General features: G+C 39.7%; 1 protein-coding gene across 3 annotated transcripts; it reads right to left on the reverse strand.

Moving 5' to 3' along the window:
- Positions 1-399: 399 nt before the first annotated feature.
- Positions 400-23,237, reverse strand: ACMSD (aminocarboxymuconate semialdehyde decarboxylase). Of its 3 annotated transcripts, XM_035130411.3 has the most exons (10): positions 23,118-23,237; positions 19,918-19,962; positions 14,520-14,616; positions 11,673-11,722; positions 9,928-10,164; positions 8,561-8,654; positions 5,272-5,367; positions 4,669-4,841; positions 1,051-1,146; positions 400-574 (listed from the first exon to the last, which is right to left on the reverse strand). In XM_035130411.3, exons 1-10 carry the CDS (start codon positions 23,172-23,174, stop codon positions 512-514), a joined length of 1,008 nt encoding a protein of 335 aa, XP_034986302.2. In that variant the 5' UTR covers positions 23,175-23,237; the 3' UTR covers positions 400-511. The 3 variants fall into 3 exon arrangements, with proteins under 3 accessions (XP_034986302.2, XP_034986313.2, XP_088508233.1); XM_035130422.3 differs by lacking the exon at positions 5,272-5,367; XM_088652107.1 differs by lacking the exons at positions 400-574; positions 1,051-1,146 and adding an exon at positions 1,906-2,070.
- Positions 23,238-27,779: the final 4,542 nt, after the last annotated feature.

Raw genomic sequence — 27,779 nt, forward strand, 5'->3', positions numbered from 1 at the left:
AATTCTTCAAATGTCCTTTCTATACTATATCTTTGCTGAGGAGCTTAGCTGAATGCATTTCTCCACTTCAGCTCCCAAGTGAGGCTAGGGAGACTTCTGTTACTATAAATACATCCAGCACCTTGTACTTTCAAGAGCATTCCTACATGAACTGTGGCTCTGTTAAGCACAGCTCAAGTCAAGAGCCACAATTGTTGTACCATGTGAGGAGGTGTTTCCTGAAATTCAGATCTGGCCATTTTGAATGCTGCTATAGAAATCCCCCAAAACATCAACAACTATAACAAACAATTGATTTTGTAGATAACAAGGGAATCTGCCAGATCTACACAATTGAAAGGCTTGGAATGCATACAGCTTGCATGAAGGTGCATGAAGATTCCAGATGTAAACCATAAATATTATACATACTTTTATTTGAAATTTTCATGGGGATGCATACACATAAGGATGTAGATACATAATTATACATAAAGATCCAACACTGCAATAAATGTTTATAGTTCTGAGGTTATTCAAACTGCTTTCTGTCAAGATTCAAGAATGCAAGAGCATTGCCAAACTTGAGCTTATCCTGCAACAAAAAGTAAGGAGGCTTTTGAGAGTCTTAACAAATGTTTTGGATACAAATAATGGCTTGAAAAGAAATTAATATATCTGCACCAGTATTCTTTCCAAACAAATGTCCAGTGGCTTATTGTATAAAAATGAATTTAAATTATGAAATATGATAAACAACCAAGGACAGTAGTAGCCAACCATTATTGGTGGTTGCCTCTTCTCAGGAATCGCTCAGCATATGCAGAGGACTCGAGAAAGGGATCAGCTCCTCATTTTTCACTGGGCTTTGTAAACTCCCACAAGCAGTGAAAGGGATTTCGCCCTTCGAAATCTGTTTCTCCTGCTGGGCACAAGGTAAGCAACTCTTTCCCTCTTGAACCACAAACCCTGCTCTGATTTGGACTACAATTCCCATCAGTCCCAGCCAGTGAAGTTGTGAGGGCTGGGACTGATGGAAATATTTTTTTAAAAAAATGTAATAATTAATACCTTTAGTTCATCATCAAACTCCATAGATTCAATAAGTTTTCCAGGTTCATGTTCTCCCAGTGGAAATGGATAATCTGTTCCCAGCATCACTTTGTCCTGAAAACAGAAATAAGCAGGTGGATAGCTTTCTTAGCAGCTAATTCAGGGAAGGAAAACCTGTAGTTCCCCAGGCATTGTTAGACTTCAGCTTCCACCACCTGTAACCACTCATCATGCTAGATGGGGCTGGCAGGAGTTGGAATCCAACAATAACCTGGGGACCAAAAGTTATTTGTCCTTGATTTAATAGGTGCACATTTTCCAATTTAAGAGTGTCCTATGGGGAGCATTATTATTATTTCTATAGACAAGTGAGGCACATTTTGATTATTATATGATAAAACTGTTTGGTTTTTCTGTGTGTGCAAATTGCTGGCCAGTAAAAGAGAGTCTATAGTGGGTAAAAGACGCCAGGAAGTTGAGAATTGTACAGGATTGTACTATTTACCTCAGAGGGTAAGTGTTTTTGTTGTAGGAGTAAGTGGATATAGTATATGTGATTGCTTTAACATATGCTATTACTGAATGGATGATTAGTGAGGAAGAAAACAATATTTTGTATTTAAAGAAGGCAACCCCTTTGCTTCCTTCTCCATAAAAAGGCTGTTCTTCTTGTGCAAATTGCTTCCCTTGTTATGGGTAGAGATAGCTGGAGGTTCTGAGGTACTGTAGCTTTTGTGATCATTTTGGATCATTCATAAATTATGTCCTGTGTTAAAGTAGAGGGAGGGAAATGTAAAGTTATGACTAAAGACGAAGGTGTATGGAGTGATCCATCATATCATAGCCATTTGTTTCCTTCTTACTGAGAAATGAATACAAACTGACACTTAAATAAAACAAACCCTGCTTCTTTTAGATATCACATTTACTCAGTGTTGAGTTGTCTTTGTGGTGCTCCAAGTACGTACTGCCACTGAGCCTAACCTGCCTCACAGGGTTAATAAAATGAGATTTCCTTATTTATGCCATTTTGAGTTCCTTGAAGAAAGGAAGACAGACATATGTTATAAACACATCTTAGAAAAAACAAACAATACAGTCACTGATATCAGAACAAATATCCAAAGCATTGATTTTGGAGGAAATTCTGGAGGCTCTGTACAAAAATATTTTCCCCTCTGCAAAATGTCTCCAGTAGGTGTCACTATGGGGTTTCTGAAATATACACTTCAATCTTAACACAGCTACCGGTATGTCAAAGCACAGGCCCACTGCAATCTGCCTTGTGTCTTTTGGAAGCTATTGTAAAGTATGAAGGAAGAGATGTATGCCATAGATGACAAAGGAAATATTGGGCACAAAGGTTCTGGAAATCTGTGATTGGCCAAGATCTCTTACATGTGTCTACTACGGTATATACAGCCATGTACAGTATAAACCATGTACAGTATAAAGTAAAAAAATCTGATATGTGAAGTATATGTAAAGTACATGCCCTTAGGGACTTCAGATGCTCTTTCTCTTAAGATTCTAAGCTTGGAACTGTGTTTTATGGTAACATATATCATAACGTATACCGTAATGCTCAGAATAACAAATCCACCACCCGAGTGCTGATGTTCTAGAAACAGATATCAGAGCAGACAGGGTGCTGGAAAATATTGTTACTTTCAAAAGTCATTGCCTTACATGGTTGCTAAAAGTTCAGTGAAGGTCAATAGAGAAACAAATTACACCCTGTTGGGTTAAAGGAAGAGAATGTGTAACTTAGGTCTCCACATTCTGTTTCATAGCCACTTTTCTCATAGTCTGATATCATATCCAGCATGGGGCCAAAATGCATGCGGGTAATCAGTGCCTTTTGGGGAGGTGAGGGTTACAAATGAGGTGCCAGTCCTCATACCTGGATAAAAGTGATATGGGTGTCTGCACAAACTGGCTTGAGGGGAGGGAATTCATTTCCCCTTAGCTGTGCGCTATTTTTGATGTAAAACATTACCTTCGCCTGGCCCTGCTTTATACATAATGGTGCTGCCCTGCCATATCTTACCAGGCCCTCTGCTTGAGCTGATAGGTCAATGTGGCCTTCCTGGACCCTATGGTTGCATAGATACCTATTTATCTACTTACACTGGTATGCTTTCGAACTGCTGGGTTGGTAGGAGGGTTGCAGATATAGGCATGGGTGGAAGAGGTGTCGGGGCCAAAAGCTGATGTCACAGGAAGTAAGTAGTGATATATGAGTTTTGCACCTTCCATGAGACAGGAGCAAGGGAGGAAGGACAGAATGTACCAGAAGCTGAGGGATAAATGGTGCTTAAAGGGAGGGAGCTATCAGAATCCCCTCTGTCTCCTCCCCTGCTGTCTCCCAGGACCAGGAGGGGCTTGAGGAGACAGGCACAGTGACAACTCCTGTGTTGAAGAAGTCACAGGTTGTTTGCCTTTGTGCTGTTAGAGGAGGATACTTAAGTATGGGGCTGAGGGCTGGCCACCCACTACTCCATCAGTCCAGTCCAGAGCATAAGCTCAAGGAGGGGCTCCAGCTGCTTAGCCATTTGTCCTCCTTGGGCTGGGTGTGCTCAGGACAGCTGATGATTTCTTTCTTTGCAATGGCCTGCATAAGTTTTGATTGTGTGCTCAGATACTGAATGTGGAAGGTATCTAATTTCATTCCAGCTAGCTGTATAAATTCATCAGTGAGAGATAGAAGTAAATGTGGAAAATTTTATGAGAGACAGTCCACAGCATCTGGAGATTTTCTGAAAGTTGCATTGATTCCACTGGGGAAAAGACTCACAAAGCTCTTGAATATTAAAATAACCTTCAAAATTAAAACAATTCAGATACAATTTGTTGGAGTGTGATCAGTGGTGCCTCATCATCTCCTACCTGACTGTATAAAAGTCAGACAGTGTCAAATCTCCAAGAGCCTGGTGCTTAAGCAATAATTAGCCACAGTTAAAGAGCTAGATTAATCCATGTTGTATCAGCTTTTGTTAATATCATTGTTGATGTGTTTTATTTTTAGCATTGTTTGCTGGTAAAATACTCAGCAAGTAAAAAAGGAGGAACTGGATCAATCAAATGGATTTATTAAGTATCAACAACTAGGTTTTTATTGGTGAATAAGGACAGAACAGGTCAAAAGGCCAGGCTCTAGATCAAGTGGACTGCTAGCATGTTCAAGTATCACTTCTCATCTTTGTGATCTCAGAATTAGGGAAGAGAATAGGAAGGGCAACCTTGAAAAGCACCAGCAAAATGCCACCATTTTCTCTCCAGCATGCCCTAATGCTGAATCTTCCTTCTAATTCACCTTCCAACCTGGAAAGTGGAAGAGTTAAAAGACTGGAGCATGTTAGAGAGAGGGTGACAAATTCCCATTTGCACCAACAGGAGCTTTTCTACTAAGGCAAATATCAGATATGGGGGCCCTTTCCAAACTGGGACCATAGCAGGGCCCAAAGGATTAAAGCCCCACCCCCACCCCTCACTATCTGTCATGGTCCCAATCCATATTAGGATGGGGGGCTATGCCTACTATTTACATCACATCTAGTTTGCTCTTCAGTGCGAAAGACTCAAGTGAAAGAGAGAGCTTACTTGCAGTCTTTAGCTAAACACCATCTCACTCACCTTTCCTATTACATCCGTTAGCATCTTCAGTGCACATGCATCATGAACAAGTGAATCTGTGTAGAATGAACCAAGGTATTTCTTTGGATCAATGTTATTATCCACTGCACACAAGTCAGGCCGCACGTTGAATCCATGGGAAATGCGCCCCACTGTATAAGGGAAAGAGCCACCTAAAAAGAAAGATGTGATGTCAATTACTTTGCTTCAATGAATATATCTAGGAGCACCATTAAACATTGTGAAATGATATAGACATTGCTGGTATCTTCAAGCTGGGGATTGAATCTGAGACTTTCTGCATATGGAATGCACATGCAGTGACCTCTGCTTCCCCACCCACATTCCTAACAGCTATTTCCTGATGTTGACCTTGAAAGGTCTAATCTGGCTCTACACCTGGAGTGCTGCCCTTACCTCTACCATGCCTTAGCCACCCCCAGCTAAATGAACCTGAGCGTGTAATGCCCAAAAGCTTAAATAGGCTGACTTTGAGTAGGGGTAGTGTTGAATTACCACCCCATGACTAGTGTTTGTTGGGGCAAAGAGTTGTATACTGATGGTTTCTTGTGTCCTCCAGCCTTCCTGCTCTCAGATACTTACCTCCATGGGCAAAGCAAACTCTTAGCTTGGGAAAAATTTCAAATACCCCTCCCATAATCATGGAGCAAATAGCGATGGTTGTTTCCGAGGGCATTCCTAATAGCAAGAAATAGTTATTAATTATTTCTACAGTACTTCTATGCATAATGGTTTTGTAAAAATAAAATTATCACAATTATTGTGAAATCCACTTTGTATAATTGAAGAACTGATACTCCAACTTGACTTTACCAGGTCCCTCATTCATAATTTACCAGTAACACCTAAGAAAAGATGGCATGTGCTATAACATGATCACACAAAGAGTTTCCTTGCTCTCTTTCCACTTTATTCACTGCTACTTGCAAGGAAAATGAGTGTGATGGTGTCATGTCACATAGATGTTCCTGAGGGATGTGAGTCAGAAACACAGATTAGGGACCACAAGACACCCCTACATTGTTATTGTTGTTTCTTTTAATTTATATACAGCTTACATGCCTGGTCCCGAATGATTGATAAGTTTTACGCCCATTATAAAATTGTCACACATCGTTAAAATACACAATAAAAAGCCTGCTAAAAGCACAATTAAAAAGGTAAAAGGGCAATTAAAACAATTAGATCAGAAAGTTACAGTTCAGAGGAATGCTTGTCTAAGTATGTTAGTCACACTCAAAGTAGATCCATTGAAATCGATGGGCATGACTAATAAGTTCAAAGGAGGAATTCAACACCATGCTCTTCTTATTGTTCAATCAGCATTTGGCTTGCCAGATGGAGTGATCTCCCCTCTCCTGTCCTCACCTGCTGTTCTAAAGGTTCTCCAACACACACCCTGAGCCAATTTCAGGAGATATTGGGAAGGAAGAGGGAGGAACCCAATTGTGCAAGTGGAAGTCCTTACAAAGGGCTTATGCTGATGGGCCTCATTAGTTGAATCCCACCCAGTGAGTCTACTCTGACTAAAACTTAGTTGGAAACAACAGACAACTGTAATTTGATAGGGTCCCCTATCACATTGATAGTGAACCCACATTGCATGGAGTCTCTCTGCGCTAGAGCAAGTCACTTCCAAGAATGTGCAGTGTGACAGATGTGGAACCTTCCCATATGAAAGTCTATCCCAGTCTTTCCTTTCTGTTCTTTAGATATTGGATTCCCAACTCCCATGAGCCCCACTCAGCATAGACATGATGGGAGTTGTAGTTCAAAATATCTGGAGGACACTAGGTTGAGGAAGGCTTGCCTGCTTCATATGGGTGTGAGCCGTTCTAATGCATTATGGTAGAGCTGCTACTATAGAATGTAGAGCTGCTACTATATAGAATGGTACTTTGTTGCCCCTTGAGATAATTAGATAACACGTTGTATTAATGCATTTGATGAGTTTACACAACATATATATGTATTTTTCTGTTTTTATACTGTAAACCACTCTGTGATCCTCAGGTGAAGGGTGGTATATAATTTCAATTTTACAAAATAATCTGTATTTGTGGTGAGGAACAGAAATCTGCATGCTTCATTGACTTCCTCCCCTCCCCTTGCCTATTCATCTCTCTCAACTTGGGTTGATGTTGTAATACTGTGTGATGCTGATATTTCCCCGCTAGGTACTTAAAATAAAAATGAATTAATAGGTGCAGCTATGGTGCACTGCTCAGTGCCACTTATAAGCAAGCAAGTTAAAAGGTAGCAACATTTTCCTGATAAGGTTTTGTTACAAGTACAGCACTTAGCTTGTTTACATACACTTTGCCACATCCTCAAGAGTAACACTACAGATCTTTTTCATTTATAAAAAGTGGAAAGAATTCCCCACTGGCTTGAGAGAAGAAGTTTTACCAGCTCCTTTAGGGAACCTTGGTACCTGGGGTTATAGTCCTCTGCTTCCATCTTCAGTGGTTACAACCAAGGATCTTTCCTCCCCTGAATATTTCCTAATAGCCAGAGTGCTGTGCCATATACAGTATATGTTTCTCTCTTCCAATTGATGGGAATAAGGTTGCCCATAAGGAAGAGTGAATGGACAATATGCTTTTTAAAAATTCCTCAAGCAATCGAGCAGGCAGGCAGGCCAGGCCATAGGTGGCTCAGCAACTGCTCTCTCAACTCTCACTCATTCCTCTTTCCACCTCCCTTCATTTTCTTCCTGTGATATTATTTTTCTAGCAAATCACTGGCCCTGGAAGTTGGAATCAAGCCCTGTATTGACTACCTTCACCCACAGGAAGTACAGATTATCATATCAGTGACTGGCTGGTTGCAAATAATCCCCATGGAAGAAAGAAAGAGAGATGACAATTCAGTTTAAAAATAGCTGGTCTTCTCATCGCTACTTTTATTCTTGAAAAGAAATTTCATTTGAGGGAGAATGAACAATGTAGTATAAACAAAGAGCTATGGCAGAGAAGGCAGATATGCTTCTGCTTCTGTAAAGAGATTCAGAACATTAGGAGTATCCTAAGAAGTGCCAGGAGACATTTGGTCCCATGTGAGCTTAAATATAAAAAATGTTGAAGACCCATGTGGAGTAAAAGCGGGGGTAGGGTGGGGTGGGGGTTGAGATTGAATCTTGAGATCTGACAAAGCTAACAATTTTCTATCGTGTTAATTACAAGCAGCTTATTCCTATCTGCAATGTCTTTTGTGACTTCCGATGGGAAAAAAGGGAAGCAAAACCGATCTGTGCACCTTCATTTCATACTTCCAACTAGCATCCAAGGTGGTAACATACTTATTCAAGGACAATGCACAATCTGTGCTTCAGTTATCTCATAATGGTGGGTGTGTGGGTGTAAATTGCCACAATTTGCCACCATGCCACCCAGAGGCATGTGGCAGGAAGGTATTACATATGTGGAAATTTATTTATCTCCCTTTCAGTACTTCTCAGGGTGATAGTTAAAGCCATTTTAAGAGGACTGCTGTATTAGGGAACTTAGAGCAATTGACGACATCTTGATTAAATTAAAGCCCCTTGATGCAAACTTCATGGATATGAATGAATTTAAGGAACTGTAAGAAAAGTTGTGCAAATCTTCCTTGTACATTTTCAGTTGTGTCTCCTGCATTATTTCATTTATACCCCACTTTCCCCCATCTACATTTTATCCCTATTAAAAAACCTTGTGAGATAGGTTGGGCTGAGAGATGGCGAATAGCCAAAGGTCACCCAGGGAGTTTCAGGTTGAATGAGAATTTGAACTTGGGTCTGACACCCTGACTAATATGCCGAATTGGCTCATTGCTGTTACTCAAAAACAAAATGAATGAATGTCTTTTAAGAATTGTAAGTGCTACTGACCTACAAGCCAGGGAAGCCAGTATTTAGACATCCTTCCATCTGTCTGCATGTCCCAGGGATGCACAAAGAGGCAGCAGTTTAATTGTTCAGCAGCCTTAAAATTAGAGGCAGTAGGGAAGAGTTTATTAAAAAGTCGACCAAAAATATGATATTTCAAGTAATACAATCGCCAATGTTTAAATGTAAGAGTATGGTATTTTTATAACACAGGAGTAAAACATCTAAGAGCAATAATCATACATAGCTGCCAAGTTATCCCTTTTTTAAAGGGATTTTCCCTTATGCTGAATAGGCTTCCTCGCGAGAAAAGGGAAAACTTGGCAGCTATGAATCATAGAATCTTATAATTGTAGAATTGGAAGGGATCCTATGGTCATCAAGTCAAACCCTCTGCAATGCAGGAATCTCAACTAAAGAATTCAGTCTCAGTTGCTCACATGAAATTCATCACTCATGCTTTTGTGGACTGAAGACAGAAAGCACAGTCATGTTTCAGCCCAACCAACCTCACTGGGTTGTTGTGAAGATATGAAATGGTGCTGGGGTGGGGTAGAAAGAGATACACTGTTTCCTGAGCTCCTTGGAGCAAGATTGTGATAAAAAATATAACAAATAATTGCTAGGCTTAGGACGATCTATAAGTCAGTTAATGGGTTTCTCCAATGAGCTGGAATCTCCATCAGCCAGTGCCTGAGCCCACTTGCAGCATTTAGATATACATACATGTACTATCCCCCTTCTCCTTTTCTTATTAATTTCCATCTTGTCTTCATTTATATTGTAAGTAGGTACATGCCTTTTTAAAAATTCTGTGTGAAGCACTTCAATTATTTTAAGTGCAAAATGAATTATTCATTGTTATTATTAGTAGCATTAATAATTTTATATGGGTCTCCTGATTAAGTTGGTATGTCAGGGTACACAGAATTTACATGTACAGGAACTACCAAGTTCATAGCATCTACATACACATGTCCACCAGCATCTGCACTGGGTCCCTGTTGTCTTCCAGGTTCAATTCACAGCACTGTGCTGGTTATCATTTTTAGAACTCCAATCACTTTGAGCTTCAACATACATGAGACATTACTACTATCTCCTTTTAAGATCCCATTCCTGCATGCTTCACTTCTTCCTCAGTGAAAGATAAAATGATATCTGTAGTTAACAGCTCATCTAGACTTTCACATCTCCTTTAGGGAAGTTTTTAATGTTTGATGTTTTATTCTGTTTTTAATCTGTTGGTAGCTGCCCAGGGTGGCTGGGGAAACCCAGCCGGATAGACGGTATAAATAATAATAATAATAATAATAATAATAATAATAATAATAATAATAATAATTAGAAACAAGGGAATTTCTACTCACAGCATAGACTGGAAAGAGTTCTGGGGCATTTAGGTTCCAGTTGTTGATATGAGATCCTATCTGCACACCAGGAAATCCAAGCTCTTTCACACAACGATGCAATTCCTTCACAGCCAGGTCTGGAGCTTGCATGGGGAGGGTGCCAAGGCCAACAAACCTCTTTGGGAACTTCTTCACAGTAGTGGCTAAGTCATTGTTTAAAAATTGGCACAGGTCTAGAGTATCCTGTGGTTTGGCCTGGTAAGAATCATTAAAGGAAGAAGGAATTAACATGTGGTTTTCAAATCGGGAGAGAAACAAAAGTTGGTTGTGTAAATAACCTTTAGGTGGAGTCTCAAAGAACAGTGCATATGCAGAACTCTAGAATTAAGTCCCTTTGCTTCACAGAACAACTACCGGTAAATATGATAGCTTAGTTAGGAACCTATGATCTCTTAGCAGGACAATTAAGAAGAAAAAAGAAGTACAAACACTAGAGATGGTCAACTTGATTGGCTACTTCAGGGCTGCACCTGTGAGCCAATCAGGTTGCGGATTGACTTCTGCCAGCAGCCTGACTGGCTGCTCCTGCAGGCCAATCAGGTTGCTGATTCACTTCCACCTGGAGCTGGATTGGGTGGCTCCTGCAGACCAAACAGACTGCTGCATTCTGGATCCTATTGTACTAGGATTCAGCTCAGTACATAACACTCAAAGAACAGTGCATATGCAGAACTCTAGAATTAAGTCCCTTTGCTTCACAGAACAACTAAATATGATAGCTTAGTTAGGAACCTATGGTCTCTTAGCAGGACAATTAAGAAGAAAAAAGAAGTACAAACATTAGAGATGGTCAACTTCTCCTTTGATGAGGCACCAATCCATGAAATCAACCTAATGCACCATACACATAAAGTACAACCTGGAAAACACACAGATACTACAAAATTATTTGCAACTGCTACTGTTGTGTAATACACAGCAATCATCCAGAAAATGAGATGCTTCCCTACACACAGAAATCCAACTCCTTATACACACAAACACTGCTAATTAGTTAAAGTCCTGCTGGGGCAGCAATATATATATTTGATGGGCCCCACCCCTTTTCAATGCAGGAGGTCACGGGTTGAAACTCTGGATGTGATTTTCCACTAGATGTAGCACCAAATACAAAAGTTCTTTAGCCACCACCATAATTGGAGCAGATGCCTGTGCTGTTACCATTGCTCTTTGATGCCTCTGAAAGCACTTTTGCACAAGTAGAACAAAAATGGAACCTGAATGGCAAATGGTAAATTCCATTCTATCACCTAGAAGCTTCATTCAGACTAGTTCTGGTTTCTGAGCCCTAAGTGGACACATTGCCCATCTGGCTCTAAGAATTTATTCACAATCATGTAGATTGGGAGAAGCCAATTTTAAAATGAAAGTTAAGCTTTAGTATTAGAGTAAAGCAACTAATTTTGTTATAACGAGCAATATTCAGATATGTTATTAATAATTAACATCCATCCATTATCATTACAGTATATCTGAGAAATAAGACAAATATATCCAGGTTTATGCACAATTATTTATAATCCATCAGACCTAATCTATACAATGACATCTGTTGACATTCTTTAGTCTCCTGAGACTTCTGCCATTGCAACGTATCTGATTAATCAGAAGGATTTCTGCCTTCCTTTTTGCATGTGGAGTTCATGGTTGCTTGATTTTTGCAATACAAAAACGCTGTAGTTCTTTTCCTTGACTTGACTTACCCAATAACTAAACATGACAGGAACTGTAGAAAGGGCCTGGACAGTGACTCCTATAGAACAAAATTAATAAAATTTGTTTTTATAAATGCCTTTAAAAAATTTTTTTTTAAAAAAATAAGCAAACTATTCCAGAGTAGTTACAGGTAGGTAGCCGTGTTGGTCTGAGTCGAAGCAAAATAGAAAAAAATTCCTTCAGTAGCACCTTAAAGACCAACTAAGTTTTTGTTTTGGTATGAGCTTTCGTGTGCAGTGTGTATCTGAAGAAGTGTGCATGCACACGAAAGCTCATACCAAAACAAAAACTTAGTTGGTCTTTAAGGTGCTACTGAAGGAATTTTTTTCTATTTTTATTCCAGAGTAGTTTGTTTATGAACAATGAGACATATCTGGACAGTTTTGGGATTGTTTTATTCACCACATAGCAATCAACTACTTTAGAGATAAACTTGAACCTGTTTTCCTGGAGGGAGGCAGTTAATGAGTATCTTTGAAAAATAATCCACTACCATTGAATGGCTCTTCAAGAAGAACACTTGAACTGTTACTTTGGTGCTTCCAGGTTTGAATGTAGATGGAAATTTATCAGTGCATTTCTGTACTAGTATATTTTGCAGTCTGCTTTAGCTCTTCTTATAGCGAAATTCCAGCTTAAACTGAAGAAAGTAGGAAAAACCCCTGGGCCAGTAAGACACAAGCTAAATCAAATCCCTTAGTGGAAGTGAGGAACAGGTTTAAGGGTTTAGATTTGTTGGACAGAGTGCCTGAAGAACTATGGATGGAGGCTCGTAACATTATACAGGAGGCAGCAACAAAAACCATCCCAATGAAAAGGAAATGCAAGAAAGCAAAGTGACTGTCCAATGAGGCCTTACAAATATCGGGGGAGAGAAGGCAAGCAAAATGCAAGGGAGGTAGTGAAAGATACAGGAAACTGAATGCAGATTTCCAAAAAATAGCAAGGAGAGACAAGAGGGCCTTCTTAAACGAGCAATGCAAAGAAATAGAGGAAAACAACAGAATGGGAAAAACCAGAGATCTGTTCAAGAAAATTGGAGATATGAAAGGAATATTTCGTACAAAGATTACCACAATCAAGGACAAAAGTGGAAAGGACCTAACAGAAGCAGAAGACATCAAGGAGAGGTGGCAAGAATACACAGAGGAATTATACCAGAAAGATATGGAGGTCTCGTACACCCCAGGTAGTGTGGTTGCTGACCTTGAGCCAGACATCCTGGAGAGTGAAGTCAAATGGGCCTTAGAAAGCACTGCTAATAACAAGGCTGGTGGAAGTGATGGTATTCCAGCTGAACTATTTAAAATTTTAAAAGATTATGCTGTTGAGGTGCTACACTCAATATGCCAGCAAGTTTGGCCAGAGGATTGGAGAAGATCAGTCTACATCCCAATCCCACAGAAGGGCAGTGCCAAAGAATGCTCCAACTACTGCACAATTGCGCTCATTTCACACGCTAGCAAGGTTATGCTTAAAGTTCTACAAGGCAAGCTTAAGCAGTATGTGGACCGAGAACTCCCAGAAGTGCAAGCTGGATTCCAAAGGGGGAGAGGAACCAGAGACCAAATTGCAAACATGCGCTGGATTATGGAGAAAGCTAGAGAGTTCCAGAAAAACATCTGCTTCATTGACTACACAAAAGCATTTGACTGTGTCGACCACAGCAAACTATGGCAAGTTCTTAAAGAAATGGGAGTGCCTGATCACCTCATCTGTCTCCTGAGAAATCTCTATGTGGGACAAGAAGCTACAGTTAGAACTGGATATGTAACAACTGATTGGTTCAAAATTGGGAAAGGAGTATGACAAGGCTGTATATTGTTTCCTTGCTTATTTAACTTATATGCAGAATTCATCATGCGAAAGGCTGGACTGGGTGAATCCCAAGCCAGAATTAAGATTACCGAAAAAAAATATCAACAACCTCAGATATGTTGATGACACAACCTTGATGGCAGAAAGTAAGGAGGAATTAAAGAATCTTTTAATGAGGGTGAAGGAGGAGAGCACAAATATGGTCTGAAGCGCAACATCAAAAAAACTAAGATCATGGCCATTGGTCCCATCACCTCCTGGTAAATAGAAGGGGAAGAAATGGAGGCAGTGAGAGATTTTACTTTATTGGGTTCCATGATCACTGCAGATGGTGACAGCAGTCACGAAATTAAAAGATGCATGCTTCTTGGGAGAAAAGCAATGACAAACCTAGACAGCATCATAAAAGGAGAGACATCACCTTGTCGACAAAGGTCCGTATAGTTAAAGCTATGGTTTTCCCAGTAGTGATGTATGGAAGTGAGAGATGGACCATAAAGAAGGCTGATTGCTGAAGAATTGGTGCTTTTGAATTATGGTGCTGGAGAAGACTCTTGAGAGTCCCATGGACTGCAAGAAGATCAAACCTATCCATTCTTAAGGAAATCAGCCCCGAGTGCTCACTGGAAGGACAGATCCTGAAGCTGAGGTGCCAATACTTTTGCCACCTTATGAGAAGAGAAGACTCCCTGGAAAAGACCCTGATGTTGGGAAAGATGGAGAGCACAAGGAGAAGGGGACGACAGAGGACGAGATGGTTGCACAGTGTTCTCGAAGCTACCAACATGAGTCTGACCAAACTGTGGGAGGCAGTGGAAGACAGGAGTTCCTGGCCTGCTCTAGTCCATGGGGTCACAAAAAGTCGGACATGACTAAACGACTAAACAACAATAACACTCAACAAAAATGCAATATATATTCTGAAAATCAATTGTTAATGCTTTGCAAAAGCATCTTTTAAAAGCTTCTGTTGCCATACTGGATGTCTGCATAGTACACATCCATACTGATAGTACCTGATTGGTCCATCTGTTTAATCCGAACCTCTGGATCCCAACAGTTCTCTTGGATAACTCTGAAAAGTTTCCCATCTTTCATCATTTTGGCTTCCCTCTAAAAAATCAGGGACAATTATTAAGGCAAATGTTAATAGATTTCCTTTTAAAGGAATATTTCCATATATTCCCTGTCTGTTATTTATTAATCTAGTACCCAACGGCTTTTGCTGACTTGATCTTTGTAACAGCACAGCAGTTTACTGTGACACTTAGGTAATGCTAGAAAACTAGGGCCATATGGCAGGAATCCATGCTGTATTTCATTCCCATGTTTGTGATGGATGAGCTAAATCCAGGGTAGCCAATGTGATACCCTACAGATGTTGCTGAACTACAACTCCCATCACTTGAAGTTGAGGCTGATGGAAGTTTTTAATTTATTAATTTTATATCCTGCTCTCCTTCCCAAAGGAGCCTAGACTCTTCATTTATAAAAAAATACTATTAAAACACATTTCAAAACTGTTTATAATGTAAAAAACTTTAAGAAAAGATATAGCAAAGCCGTGTGTCTGTAACTGTAGTTCATAACATATGGATGATATGACTTTGGCTAATCTTGGACTAAACATATATATTTATTTATTTAACAAAATGTTATAGCTCTTAATCAACAAAAACTTCTAAGAGGTTTACATAAAAAATATAAAATACTCCATTAAAAATAAAGATAAAATCAAATGTTAAAAGCAAGTTGACACAATATTTTAAAATCAAAATGTAAATAAAAACATCCATTTCAAAGCAAATATCTGTATTATAATTACGCATTAGAATTCACGTCTGGTTAGGCTTCCTTAAACAAAGAAGTTTTAGCAGGTGTTGAAAGCAATACAGTACAGCAATTTTGTCTGCACCTTCACAACTTTGTGTTTTGACCCAGCGGGTTTCTTGCAAGTTCTTAATAAAGCCATGATACCAAGGACATTTTAAACCTTGAATATGTTACTAGCCTCATACATCATTCATAACAACTGATAAATATTTTAAAACCTCAATTCTGCCCCCACCCCCCAAATTTCATTGTGACTATATTTTGGCAGGATCCTGGAATGACTTGGCAGCTGTGTCACAATTCAAGAAAATTGCTCCAAATATCACAAGCTATAATTACAGTGCCGCCATCTGATTCCTCTGGCAAATATATTTCAAGAATTTATTTTCCAAAGTGCCAGGAGGGAAGAACTTAAGCATATATTCCTACAGAGTATGGATGTATGAGTCCTCTGTTGACTTTTACATAACAGGCACCAAACGGTTTAGAGAAGATGGAAATGACCTGGTGGAATCAAGCATCTTGTATAAAAATAGATGATGGGGATTCATTTTGTTACGATCAGTGGGAATATTTTTTGGTATGCACAGTAAGTTGTGTGGTTCTTTGGCTGGCAGATTGTTATGTGGAATCATTGCAGTACTGAAGCAATACTAAAAAGACTATAATTTCTCTAGGGGTTCTCCTTTAAACCCTCATAAATAAATGCTGACTGTAGCAAGAGACGTAATAGCCTTTCCAATGGCCTGGAGGGTTATGCTATGAGATGGGATCCCCAATGAGCAATGTCCTAATTAAAAACAGTGGCTCCCCCACTCCATCTGCATTAGTGATGTGCAGACTATAGCAAGCCCAATGCAGAACGAAAACAAATATGCTTAGTTCAATTAGATGGACGGAGGTAGCTCTTTCCTCATTAAAAGGTTTGGGCTTAAATCACATAGTCATTCGATCATCAGCATGAACACACATGACCCAGATATATTTTAATACAAGCATTTATTTGCTGGATCTGTAGTTAAAGTTAATTTGGAGCTGATTCTCAGAGGCTTTGCAGTTAATTATTTGACACATGGATCCAGAGAAAATGAGTTTTCCATTGCAAGCTATGACTGCCACACTGAGCTCTTCATAAAGATAATCTAAGGCTTCCCTTCTTGTGGCCAAATCTTTGTTTTATAACATAAACAGTGGGTTCTATTGCAGCATATCCCAACATCTATTGATACTGACTTCCATAAATTCTAGCAAAAAACAAGAAAATACAATTTTGGTCAGATAATGATGAAACAACCCCAATATATGCCTGTTTTTTTGTTTTGTTTTTTTGCATAAACTATTTTGAGGAAATAATATATGATATAGTAAAGCTGGAGCAAAGTGTGTTTTTCTTTTTTTCATTTTAATGTTGTGTGACGGGAGCTGGTATTTTCTACCTAAGGGAAAACAAGCTTCCCTTGATGTGGTAAGCCTGAGCTCTCACCACATAACAGTGCATTCCAATGAAATAATTACTGAATGAAAAATGATGTGGTCAAGGCACCCTATGGTGGCTTTACCAAGCCAAAAATAAAAAATAAAGCTAGTAGCTCAAATTACCTTTAACAAAAAAGGTAACTCTTTAATATATCAAATTGAAATCCTAAAATATAAACCTTCCCAAGGACTGAGAGTCTTGGAAGCCCTGCTCTAAGCTGCCTCACCTTCTGAAGTGACAGGAGCTAGCTGCCTGAGAAATAAGGCAAGATGGTGCCTTCTCTTCCATGTACAGAAGTCAAGCAGACCGGTGGTTGAATTTCACTTCAGCACTGGTGAGTGGACAGCATCCTCCACTGTACCAAAGCAGTACGATTGTTTAAAGGTAAAGGGACCCCTGACCGTTAGGTCGAGTCACGGACGACTCTGGGGTTGTGGTGCTCATCTTGCTTTACTGGCCGAGGGAGCCGGCGTACAGCTTCCGGGTCATGTGGCCAGCATGACTAAGCCGCTTCTGGCAAACCAGAGCAGCGCACGGAAACGCCGTTTACCTTCCTGCCGGAGCCGTACCTATTTATCTACTTGCACTTTGTGCTTTTGAACTGCTAGGTTGGCTTGTTTAGGGTGTACAAAATTACACCCTCACATCCCTGAAGTGAAGACACATGATGAGACATACTTTTGGTGCAAAATAATGACTGTAAGAATACCTGCAGCAAAGTGTCCACCACCACAAACACTAGCAGGCATAGTAATGGCACAGGAATTGGAGGGGGGGCAGCAACAACTCCACATGCCTTTGTCTTACAGGGTTGGGGGGTGAGTTGCTGTCAAAGCCATCTGAGGGTGGTGCTAAGGCAGCCACCACCCTCACCCCTTTGGCCACTGCAGTGGTGTGATTCCTTGCACCACTCCATTCATGCAAGGAGTGAGCCCCAGAGCCTTCCTCTGACTATGGGCTGGGTGGGGCAGATGTAGCCTCCATGTGAAATTGTTGTGGAGCAGCTATCTTCTAACACTGTACCTTCACTCTCCAGCATCTACCGCATGAATGCTCAATATTATGATTAACAGACACAGTATTTTTAATTAGCAGTACGTTCTTCATCCATTACATTCTTTTAACACTTGGTTGTTATGGAGATCACTAAATTGCTGTCACTGCATCTTAGGTATAAATGATACAAATTAACATTCTTTAAAGTTGCTGTTTCAGGTGTTTAACCTTACAAAATTATTATGAGACAGCTGTATCTGATTTCCAGAGAGGCTTAAATCTAGGCCAGCTTTTAGGTCATGTACAAGAATGTTTTTTTCTACTGAGGTGATGGCAAATTTGAGATGTGATCCTTGAGCTTGTTAAAAGTTGCTCTTCAGAGGGAATGAGCTTTAGGCAGTGGTTGTTATGGAGACGTGAAAAAAATGATTCAGACAAAGATTCAGGGGGCAAAAGTGAAGAAAGCAAAAATCTTAAGAGGTTTTCAGAGTTTGGGATATTGTATTTCTTCAGATCTATACAATGCTTCTTACTTTTTCCCCAGTTACTTTTGGGGCAAACTGAAAAGGGCATCATTTCACTTTTTCTCTATATAATAACTCTAAATAACCATGGGTTATTTAGTTAACTGTTCCTTAGTCCTTTGCTTTTTAGCTATGAGCTGTGGGATTTCCCCTCTCTGTACATATTATTTAATCAGAATTTTCTCTCCGCAGGCTTCAGTTTACAGGCAGTGTAGGAATGGCCTTGAAATAATTACTTATTACTGGGAAGCAGAAATAAGCTAATGAGCTTGCTTGAGGCCAGATTCATTTCATTTAAAATGGGTTGGACTGAGTTCAGGACCTGGACCTCCATTAAATATTTTGTGAATGGAACAAATCTGAGGTATAGGAGAGGGTTTGCATATACAGAAAGGTGACAACCACTACTGTCATTGCTCATGTCATGACTTCCCTGAAAATAAAGCACAGTAACATGTTATGAATGAGATAGTTGGTCAAAGTGCCTTCACTCCAGATATACGGTACGTACATTTTCTGTCTTTCAGGCATGTTAAGTAGACATACATATTCTTGCAATTTTCACCATTCAGTTTGCTAGGTGTCACATGGCTAGTGTCCCTAACATCACCTGGTTTTGTAAATGTGTACTGTATTTGTACATTTTTCTCAATATAAACAGTTTGAAAGATAACATGTGTTTGTGAACTTGTGGTCGCTGACCATGACCGAGACATTGATGTCATAGTAGATGGCTTTGATGAAGATGTTGACCCAGTGTGCAACAGCTGTGAAAAAGGCAAATTCCATGTTTGGAAACCACTGATATCGTTATCCCATTATACAAATCTATGTTGTAATCACATTTGGAATACTGTGCCCCGTTCTGACTACCTTACCTCAAAAAGAATATTATAGAGTTAGAAGATTCAGGAAAGATAAAATGAAGTACCTCTTCATAGTTAAACTATGGAACTTGCTTCCACAGGAGGCAGTGATGGCCACCAACTTGGATGAACTTAAAAGAGGATTAGACAAATTTTTGGAGGATTAGGCTTTTGTGTTCAGGTCCTACTTGAAGGTTTCCCACAGGCATCTGGGTGGCCACTGTGAGGTGCGGGGCTACCGTAGATGGGTCATTGCCTGATTCAGCAGGCTCTTCTTATGCTTCTTATGTGCATGAGAGTGAGCTTTCAAATTTATATTTAAAAAAAGGACAGCCAAAAGAAGATACACCTCCACACAGGACCTAATTAATTTATAGGATTCATTGTCACAATATGTGGTGATGGATATTTGTTTAGATTTAAAAGGGGGGTAGGCAATATAATGGAGGATCAGTTTATTAGTTAAGTTCTGAATCAGTATCATTTTTCAATACCTCAACCGGAAGGGGCATCAACAGTAGAGGGCTGTTGCCTTCATGTGTTGCTGGTGGGCTTCCCAAAAGCATATGGCTGGCCACTGTCAAAAATCTGAAGCTGAATTTGATTGATGTTTGGACTAATTCAGTAGGGTTATTCATATAGATTTTTCCATAATTTTAATATATATTCCTAGATAATTTTTTATTCGTGGGTCACATAGGTCAGAAACACAGCTTACCTCACAGTGTTCCTCCAGCTGAATCCATCCACCATAGCCATATCTCTAGGAGGAGAAGTATACATATGGTTAAATTCATAGCCATGGAAACAGGAGTTGAGGATATCATGTGAAGAACTATTCTGACTAGAGCCAAATTGTGACCATAGGGATGTAGGGCTATTTTGGGGATTTCCAAAAATTTCTCTTAGCTATGGAACCCAGTTTCAAATATATAGCTACTTAACAAATGTTAAGTCAATAATAGAGTGATTTCACATTTAAATCTGTTGTGTTCAGGCTCTGCTTATGTAGTCCAGGATGCAGCCAGCCCCTATTAGAAATAGAATGCTGAACTAGCTGAACATTAGACTAGACCTGCTGGACTGGATCTCTTAGGACTAGTCTTCCAATGCTTAAGGTAGCTTCCAGCAGAATAAATAATTAACAATAAGACATGTTGAAAGCAATAATCTACGGGTTCTACCCACAGCAATTTAATTGCACTTGGGTCCCATTGCAATTGTAACTTGGGCTGCAATCCTAACCCCATTTACTTGGGACTAAAGTCTACTTCTCTTGGATTCAGTAGTACTTTCTTTTGACAACCCATGGTTAGGACTGTGTTAATGGAACCTACTGCAATTAACTTGTTAAGGTTCTAGCACAATGAATGACCAGCACAAGAGCTGCAATGCTTTGCTCCAATGCTGGGGCAAAAGCACCAACAACCACTGACCCTGTTTTATCGGTATAGAAGGTGACACGAGGACAGAGGGCCTTTTCATTTCTGAAAAGCAGCCCACGATGGCATAAAAGACAGGACCTCAAGGTGGCATACATAGTTCTCCCCATCCTCATTTTATCTTCACAACAATCCTGTGAGGTAGGTTGGACAGAAGGACAGTGACTAGCCCAAGGTCAGCTTCATGGCTGAGAGGAGATCTGAACCCTGGTCTCTTAATACTAGTAGCCCAACATTCTAACTGCTAGACCACCCTGGATTTCTTTCTTATTGGGGCAGTTCCATTTTTAAAGCACACAGAATGTTAGCTGTCCTATAGTTGAATGGTCCAGGACAGTACTGTCCAGCTGCTTGTCCTATGATGTCCATAGTGGTGCCACATCTGCAAAGCAGATGGGATGGGACTGGGCTACCATCAGGATGAATTTTGTTATGATTTCAGAAAATATCTACTTCCCATTCCGCCAAAATGGACTTTTACAGCACAATGCAGGCTACTTGGAATTGTGTTCCATTGAGTTCAGTGGGGCTTACTCCCGAGTATGTGTGCATTGAATGCTAAGCCTTTATTATGAAACCAGGAGTAAAATCTTGGGTTTGTGATAAATTTTTTTTAAAAAAATCTGCTGAGCTGTAATTAGTTAATCATTAGTGTAGGCATATATTGATTCTCCCTTTCAGCTTCTATGCTTCAGAAGCAGGGGTGAAGGTCACCTTCTTTTATTAATATTTAAAGAGCAGAGAAAAGCTTCAAATACACAAGTGAAATGTCCATTGATTCTCCCAGAGAGGTTTAAAACTCTTCTGATATCCAGGGGTTGAGGATTGCAGATGAAATAAAGGCAGCTTTCTTTTATTTCAAACATTCTTGGGTTTGAAATATCTCATTATGAGAGACTGAAAAAGTACTCTGAAATAGCCAATAACTAGTTCACATAGAGGCAACTTTAATACATCTGCACGAATAACCTGGCACAAAACCTGCAATTTTTGTTTTCCATTAATGTAAAACTGTATTTTGCATGGACTATCCCCTGCAACACCCCTCTGCAGAATGAAGTTCTTTTTGTAAGTGATGTGCTCATGCACTGATTACTACCAGTTTAAGATAAGGTTGATATGTTAGTAAAAAGTTACCCAACTCTTAGTTCATAATGTGCCCAATCAAAGTATTGTTTTAATGTGAACTTCTGAGTTTTGCGGGGCCAGATATAAACCCCAGAAACATCAAATGATAGTTTGAAATAAACAGTTTGATTGATAGATTGGAAAAAGAACAGGGGGAGTACATCTCTGTTATTCTTCCTTGATCGCTCAACTGCTTTTAATGCCATTGACCATAGTCTCCTTCTGAACCAACTTAGTGGACTGGACATCACTTTTTGTGCATCACTTTGTCATGCACAAAAGCCGCTTTGTCATACTGGCCACATGACCTGGAAGCTGTACACAGGCCCCCTCGGCCAATAGAGCGAGATGAGCGCTGCAACCCAGAGTCAGTCACGACTGGACCTAATGGTCAGGGTCCCTTTACCTTTATGCATTTAAATACATTGGCTGCAATGCTAGATATACTGTATTTGCTAGGGAGTAAGTCCCACTGAATGGTAGCACTTCTGAATAAAAATGCATAGGATTGCACCATACACTAATAACTCAATGATGCTTTCAATGGATGAAGAAAGATGCTGATAAAGGGTATGTTCACATTACAGCTTACTCTGCATCCAGAGTGCTCCAAGTGCTAGTTTTTCAAGCTGCATACACATAATTTTGGTCACAGTATTGATCATGTAGTTTCTTGAGAAACACTCTTCTTCAACGCATTCCCCCCCCCAACCAGCTTCAATCTGACTAGAAAACGTAAGCTGCATTCAGTTCATACTTAAGCTGTGTGTGTGTGTGTGTGTGTGTGTGTGTGTGTGTGTGTGTGTGTGTGATACAGCCATCATGTAGGTGCAGATGGCAACTTAGTTAATTGGAATTCTTGGTTGTTGTTTTACCAGGGTTGGGGGAAACTAAAAAGGTCATGCGGGTGAAGACCTCCTCATCCCCTCTTCAAAAGTGCAACACTGCAAATGTGGCTTTTATTCACAGCAAGGCAGCTGAAAACTTTATATTTTTATTAAAAGGTGAAAAAGAAAAGGGACAATTTTCTGTCAGTATTTTTTAAAAAAAAACCAGCACAGAGAGAACCCTGTCTGCTTTACCAAGCAACTATCAGAACATCTTTGTTTAATGGATTCAAATCAATGGAATAGTCAAAATGTCCTCTGGCAAATGCTAGGGGGCCAGAAGCATTTGGAATTTAAGATCAGTCATCTTCTTTAAGAGTTCAGCCTAAAAAAATATACCCAGAAGGGAGTTCTCAAACCCAGGAGTATGAGAGATAAAGCTCAGCTGAAAACATTCATAGCAATCAGAAACAATACTTGTACCTAGAGCTTTTGTACCAAATATCCAGTCTAGCTATTACCTGTTTTAGATCAGGCCACTCCTTAGGCAGAATGTGACTATGAATGTCAATTTTCATTTCTGTAGGTTCACCTGAAGATTAGTTTCAATAAAGGCTTGCCCCCGATAAACTGTAATTGTGCTTTTGTACTGCCTGCCCTTGGAGTGGTAGTTTTTCATTAACTTAAATTGGTGTCCAAGTCCTCCCACTAACCTATCAGGGTGTCTGGCTACAGTAACCAATCAGATAGCCAGTATTTCAGGAGAGCTGAGCTGTGCAAAACTAAGCAACATGAATAGAGTGTACAAGCTGGATAGTGTACAGAAAGAGTTGTGCAACAGTGAAATGACTCCTCCAGGTGTCTTTTATATTGTGCATTCATGCTGAGTTGTGCCTGTGGGGATATTGAGATCGTTATACATGATCCAGTTTCTATACTGTTTGTGCCTACAAAAAGTCCGGGGTGGACATACTACCTTGTTTGCAATCAGTGCATGTCCTATAACTTCATTCTTTAATCCTGTAACTTTTTAATACCACAAATATACCAGAGTAGGGTTTTTTGGGGTCCCACTTTTGTTGCAGTCTAGTGCAAGACTACCCCTTCACACAGCAATAACACAGCAACATCAAGAAAGCCTTGCAGAACAACTAATAAACTGGATTGATGTGTGAACGATCCAGTATAAATCCACCACTAAAGCACTGTATCAATGACTTTTTACAGAATGCACCTGCCAAAAAACAAACAAGAAATGTGCCATTTCCAAACTGTTACTATTTTTAGGTGGGATTCAGTCACACACTAGCTAATTCAGGTTGCACAATAAAAAGTGATTTAGAGCAACAAACTCACTTCCACAAGACATCAGAGTTTTTACAATGAGGAAAGTGATGGGGAACTGCAGTGGAAAGAGTGATAGCATGCCATCTTGCCTCCCCATGAACAAATCAGAGTCAATGCTCATTAAATAGCCAACAGCGTCTAATCTCCCTTCAAACATATTAGAATGAATGCTCAAAATGGAGGAAAAGTGGCATATACATGTAATAAACAAACAAAGCAGTCCTATCATAGTTCTCCCAGCTGCAGGGCCCCCCCAATATAAATTCTGTAAGTGGGATCTGTGATAAAAAGAGTATTTTCAGAGACTACATTCTATTACCCCTGTGCCCCCAGTTTTCCATTCCCACCCCCAACTGTCAGCAGCATGCTCAGGCTTCATTGCAATACTTTTTTGCGGGGTAGTGGGGAGATATTCCTCCTGTTGGGTTTTCTCCAAGTCTGCCTGTAGTGTGTGGATGATGCCATTTTGGTTACATAAGAACTGGCACTCAGAGAATTGAGATACGCACCTCTTAATGTATAAAATCTATTAGGGTAGTTTGAGAGGGCTTTGCTTGCTCATCTGTTACCAGATTTGTTTCCTAAGGATGAGTTCCTTTGTCTATGCCTGATGGATTAAAAACACCTCCAAAGCTCTCCTTTAATTTTGCAAAATGAATTAAGTATTTCTGCCATTCTATCAAAAGCCGGCAGTGAGAAATTTTCACATAATGAACAATTAGGTTTAGTTCCACCAGTCTACACAAGGTGAGTGATGCTGGAAAATCTCCTTCTCCTGCAACATTTTTGTCCAATGAACCCTATCAGGCAGTATATAATATGAATTAGTCTAATAAGGTATATTTGCTAGTAATGATAATTTTCACAGAATCACAGAATCGTAGAGCTGAAAGGGACCCTGAAAGTCATCCATTCCAACCCCCTGCAATGCAGGAATTTCAACTAAAGCATCCATGACATCCAAACTCTGCTTTAAAACTTCCACTGAATGTAGTCTGCCATCTTCTGTGGGAGTCCAACAGCTCGAAAATGAGATTGAATACTTCTCAGTGGCAGCTTTATTCAGTGGGCAACAGCTAGCTGCAGGTGGTAAGGAATCTCGAATGAAACTGCAGTAGAAAGAACTAAGTTAAATTGCCCCTGCACAAGCCATGGTCTCCAGCTGAGTCATCCTCCCTGGATGCTGTTTAGGAAATAAAAACCAAGTGCACAAGGTCCAATCACATGCTTAACTTAAGATCTAGTTATGCCCTTTCAATTAGCTTCAAGGATAGCAAATACCTTTCTTTCTTTCTTTCTTTCTTTCTTTCTTTCTTTCTTTCTTTCTTTCTTTCTTTCTTTCTTTCTTTCTTTCTTGAACAAAGAGAATGGATATAAAAACTATTGGAACTCTCCAACAATATTCGTTCAAGGCAAGCTTATTGTGGAGATAGACGAAGTGATTAAGAGAGCTACAAAATAATCTCCTAGTGGAGAAGAGGCAATGCAAATGTTGTTGCTATGGAGAAAAAGCCAAGGAACGTGACAAGGCAGCAGAGCATGCTTGATTCTGCATGGCAGGGAAAGGTGTTTCCATGCCACCTGAGGGCAGTTTAGGGCAAAGTAACAACTGGATTGGTGCACTTTATGGGGGGGGGGGAAGTATCATCCACTTGAACCACCCAACTGATTATTGATGTGGTGGCACCAATAAGGACCCTAAACACATGCCTGTTCTGTAATGTTGCCCTTCATAGAACAGGTGCTGATTTCACTGAAACAAGATTTTACCCAGTCATTGGTTGTGAGCTTTCCTTTCTCTCTCTGTTTGTGTGTGTGTGTGTGTGTGTGTGTAATGTGAGAATCTGCAAGAATAATGGTCTCTAGTCCTTTGAGCTGCTGCTGTGTGGTGTACATGTGTATATAACTCCAGTTTTGCAGCAGAGATTACATCATGTGTGTGCTTGTTTTATTATTGCTATCTCATATCTTCAGTAGAAAACCTTGAATCAGGAAACAGCGAAGAAGTGCTTAACATTAAAAAACAACATTCCACTACATTTTACTTTTTGTAAAGTTTAAGGTCATGACAGAAGGTATTTAATTTTGCAGTTAATGGATGATGCCATCTAGTGGCAAAGCCCCTAAGCAAACATTTGAGGCTGCCTTTATGTTTGATTAAATCAAGGCACCTCTAGGTGGCCCTTCCTCCAGTAACCTGAGTGTAGCAACACAATAATACATCAAATAAGTGCTTTCTTGTAGAAATGGCTAGAAATTGAATGGCTGGTTAGGTACTACTGTTACTGTGGTATTTGTTTGGACTAGTAGCACCACTGTTTTTTGATAACAGCACCCATCTGGTGTGCTAATTTGTGAACATGTGGCTTGCTGAAGCACTAGGGAAATCAGTCTACTGGAAATGCAACCAATACTCCTAAGAACATACGGTATGTCTAAGAACATAAAAACAGCCCTGCTACATCAGGTCAAAGGCCTATCTAGCTTAGCATCGTGTTCTCATATTGGCAAACCAGGTGTCTATAGGAAGCCCATAAGGATGACCCTGAGTGTGACAGCACCAATCAGCAGTCCCATCAGATATTCTAATATTTTGTGTAGAAACAATATAACATTCTTAATTTCTCTCTCTCATAGTTTCCCCTTCATCTTTAAAAAGGATGTTGGCATTTTATAAATATTGTGACCTTAAGTAACAACCAACAAACTTGAATCTCAGCAAATTTATATTCACAAGTTAATGATGAGTAGAATACAAAATCATGCATTCAGGTAATCTTTTTTTCTGACTCACTTATAGTAGCCATCAGGGCAGAGACAGAGATTAAGTGGTATTGTTAAGGGACGTTTTTAATGTTTGATGTTTTATCGTGTTTTTAATATTCTGTTGGGAGCCGCTCAGAATGGCTGGGGGAACCCAGCCAGATGGGTGGGGCATAAATAAGTTGTTTTGTTGTTGTTGTTTTGTTGTTGTATCTGCACACAGTCATGTTCAGTTGTATAGACTGAAATCCCATACAGTGAAGTTGGGACCACTGAACAGAGGGGCTGTCACTTCCATGTAAATATTACCTAGATTAAATTGTATAATTTAATCCTTCTTCCATCTAGGTTAATTTAAGTGCCAATAATTCGTTTTGCCTGATGCTGTAGGTTAAGGTATGAATCAAATTCATTAACTTAAGCTTTGTGCAGCAATGTAGCAGTGAAACAATGAGAAGCCTTGAGCAGGATCCAGCACACAAAAAGGTACACATCTGCTGTGCATTCAGGAATAACCATTTTCTGAATTCTGAATTTAGCTCAGCCTGTCTAGCTTGGGACATTGTCTTGTGGCAGCTTGTTTAGATTTCTAAAAGCTTGTTAATTTTTTATTTTTTAAAAACACTCTCACAGGTACATATACCACGTGCTGTTTTCACATTTAATTAAATGAAAATTAAGGGCAAGTTAATCCATTGCAAATTAGGCGTTGTGGGTAAGTGTTGCCAGCATAAGTCACACTCTCAGTGTTTATGGCACTTCTGCTGTTATCCTTTTCAAATTTTAACAAGTGCGGTGCCAAGAGGAAGAGAGGAAAGAACAAGCAGCCTGACAAAATAAGAGATGGAAACTAAGAGATGCAGAATCTAAAGTAATAGGTCGAATAAATAGGAAGCTACATTTTTAAGGACAGGTGATGCATGCAGAAGAGACACTAGTTTTGTTTTAAAAGCCTAGGTCAAGAAGGTCATGATGAACAACTAAAAGAGAAGTCTTAAAAAGCAACAGACTGTAAAATGAAAATATAGCTAAGTAACAACTAAGATGTATGGTAATAACCTGTTGTGCATTGG

This window comes from Zootoca vivipara, chromosome 1 (assembly GCF_965207765.1).
Source record: "Zootoca vivipara chromosome 1, rZooViv2.hap1.1, whole genome shotgun sequence".
Classification (NCBI taxonomy): Eukaryota; Metazoa; Chordata; class Lepidosauria; order Squamata; family Lacertidae; genus Zootoca; species Zootoca vivipara.